This window comes from Perkinsus marinus, assembly GCF_000006405.1.
Source record: "Perkinsus marinus ATCC 50983 genomic scaffold scf_1104296930892, whole genome shotgun sequence".
NCBI lineage: Eukaryota > Perkinsozoa > Perkinsida > Perkinsidae > Perkinsus > Perkinsus marinus.
In genome coordinates this window covers 1-1,072 of record NW_003215962.1, presented here as the reverse complement: position 1 = coordinate 1,072, position 1,072 = coordinate 1, and the positions used below count along the sequence as shown (strand labels likewise).

The 1,072-nt window shown below is 47.6% G+C and overlaps 1 protein-coding gene across 1 annotated transcript; it reads left to right on the top strand.

Annotated features, from left to right (window-relative positions):
* Positions 1–160: 160 nt before the first annotated feature.
* Pmar_PMAR020188 (hypothetical protein) lies at positions 161–676 on the top strand (the record flags this gene model as incomplete). Its single annotated transcript, XM_002786815.1, has 3 exons — positions 161–425; positions 474–537; positions 580–676. 3 exons carry the CDS (start codon positions 161–163, stop codon positions 674–676), a joined length of 426 nt encoding a protein of 141 aa, XP_002786861.1.
* Between the last annotated feature and the right edge of the window lie 396 nt (positions 677–1,072).

Genomic DNA, 1,072 nt, shown 5'->3' with positions numbered 1-1,072 from the left:
TTTTCTTCCTCTCTAATTATAGGAGTTTATATACGAATTCGGCTTGAAGTACTCAAAAACCAACATGAAATCCTCCCATCTTCCTCAGAATTTTCGTATTGTCACCGACACATAGACTCCCACAACACTATTTGACTCTTGTATTGTGGACAAGGTACGCATGGTATGGTATCACCCTCAGGTAAAGAAGCAAGACGTATGGTTGGACGAGTGTGAGTTCGACATCTCCAAGTGGGAAGGTCGCTACCGCCACGAGCAGGGGGAGCATGAGAAGACTGAGAGGAAGTATAAGGAGGCTCTCGAGAAGGCGGACAAGGAGAGGGTTGTGTTGAGGAAGGAAGCTCAGAGGCTTTCACTGGAGTTGGAGCGGGTGTTGGAGGGAAAAGAGAAGTTGGAGGCAACGATGAAGGAACTTGAAGCAACTGGTAGGATAAGTTTGCATGATGGGGAAAGCTGTATGGAGCTGTTCTTAGCTGCAGTGGAGAGGAAAAAGCCCGAGAGCCGTACCACATCTAGTTCAACCAGTATGTCAATGAAGTAGGTAGTCCTTTGCTCCACATCTAGGAGTAGAATGTTCAGGAGTCTGGTCTCGTACGAGCAACGGATCGTAGCGTTGAAGATGGAGACGGTGAAGTTGAAGCAAGAGGCTGAGGCGGTTGAGGGTAGCGGTGGTTGACTGGGCGTTTTACGCTGGGGAATTTATTCCGTTCAGCGAGTAAACGAGCGGCAGAGATGAGGGCCGAACGTGCTGAGAAAAAGGTGGAGTTTATGAAAGTGCAGAGGAAGGAGTTTGAGGAGACTCTTGAGAAGCTGATGAAACAGATTGATGTTGTTGATGCCGAAGTAAGCGGTCTACTACTGCCACCACTACTACTACTACTACTACTACTACTACTACTACTACTACTACTACTACTACTAGCACAACTTTCCATTCATTCAGTTAGCGTTCTTATCCAACTAAGGGACGTGCGCGCCTCGAATAACAGTAAACTTGTGCCATCGCGCTCTATTCTCAACATCACTGCGAGCGCGCCTCCATACACCACCACGATCCTCATAATCTTCTCTA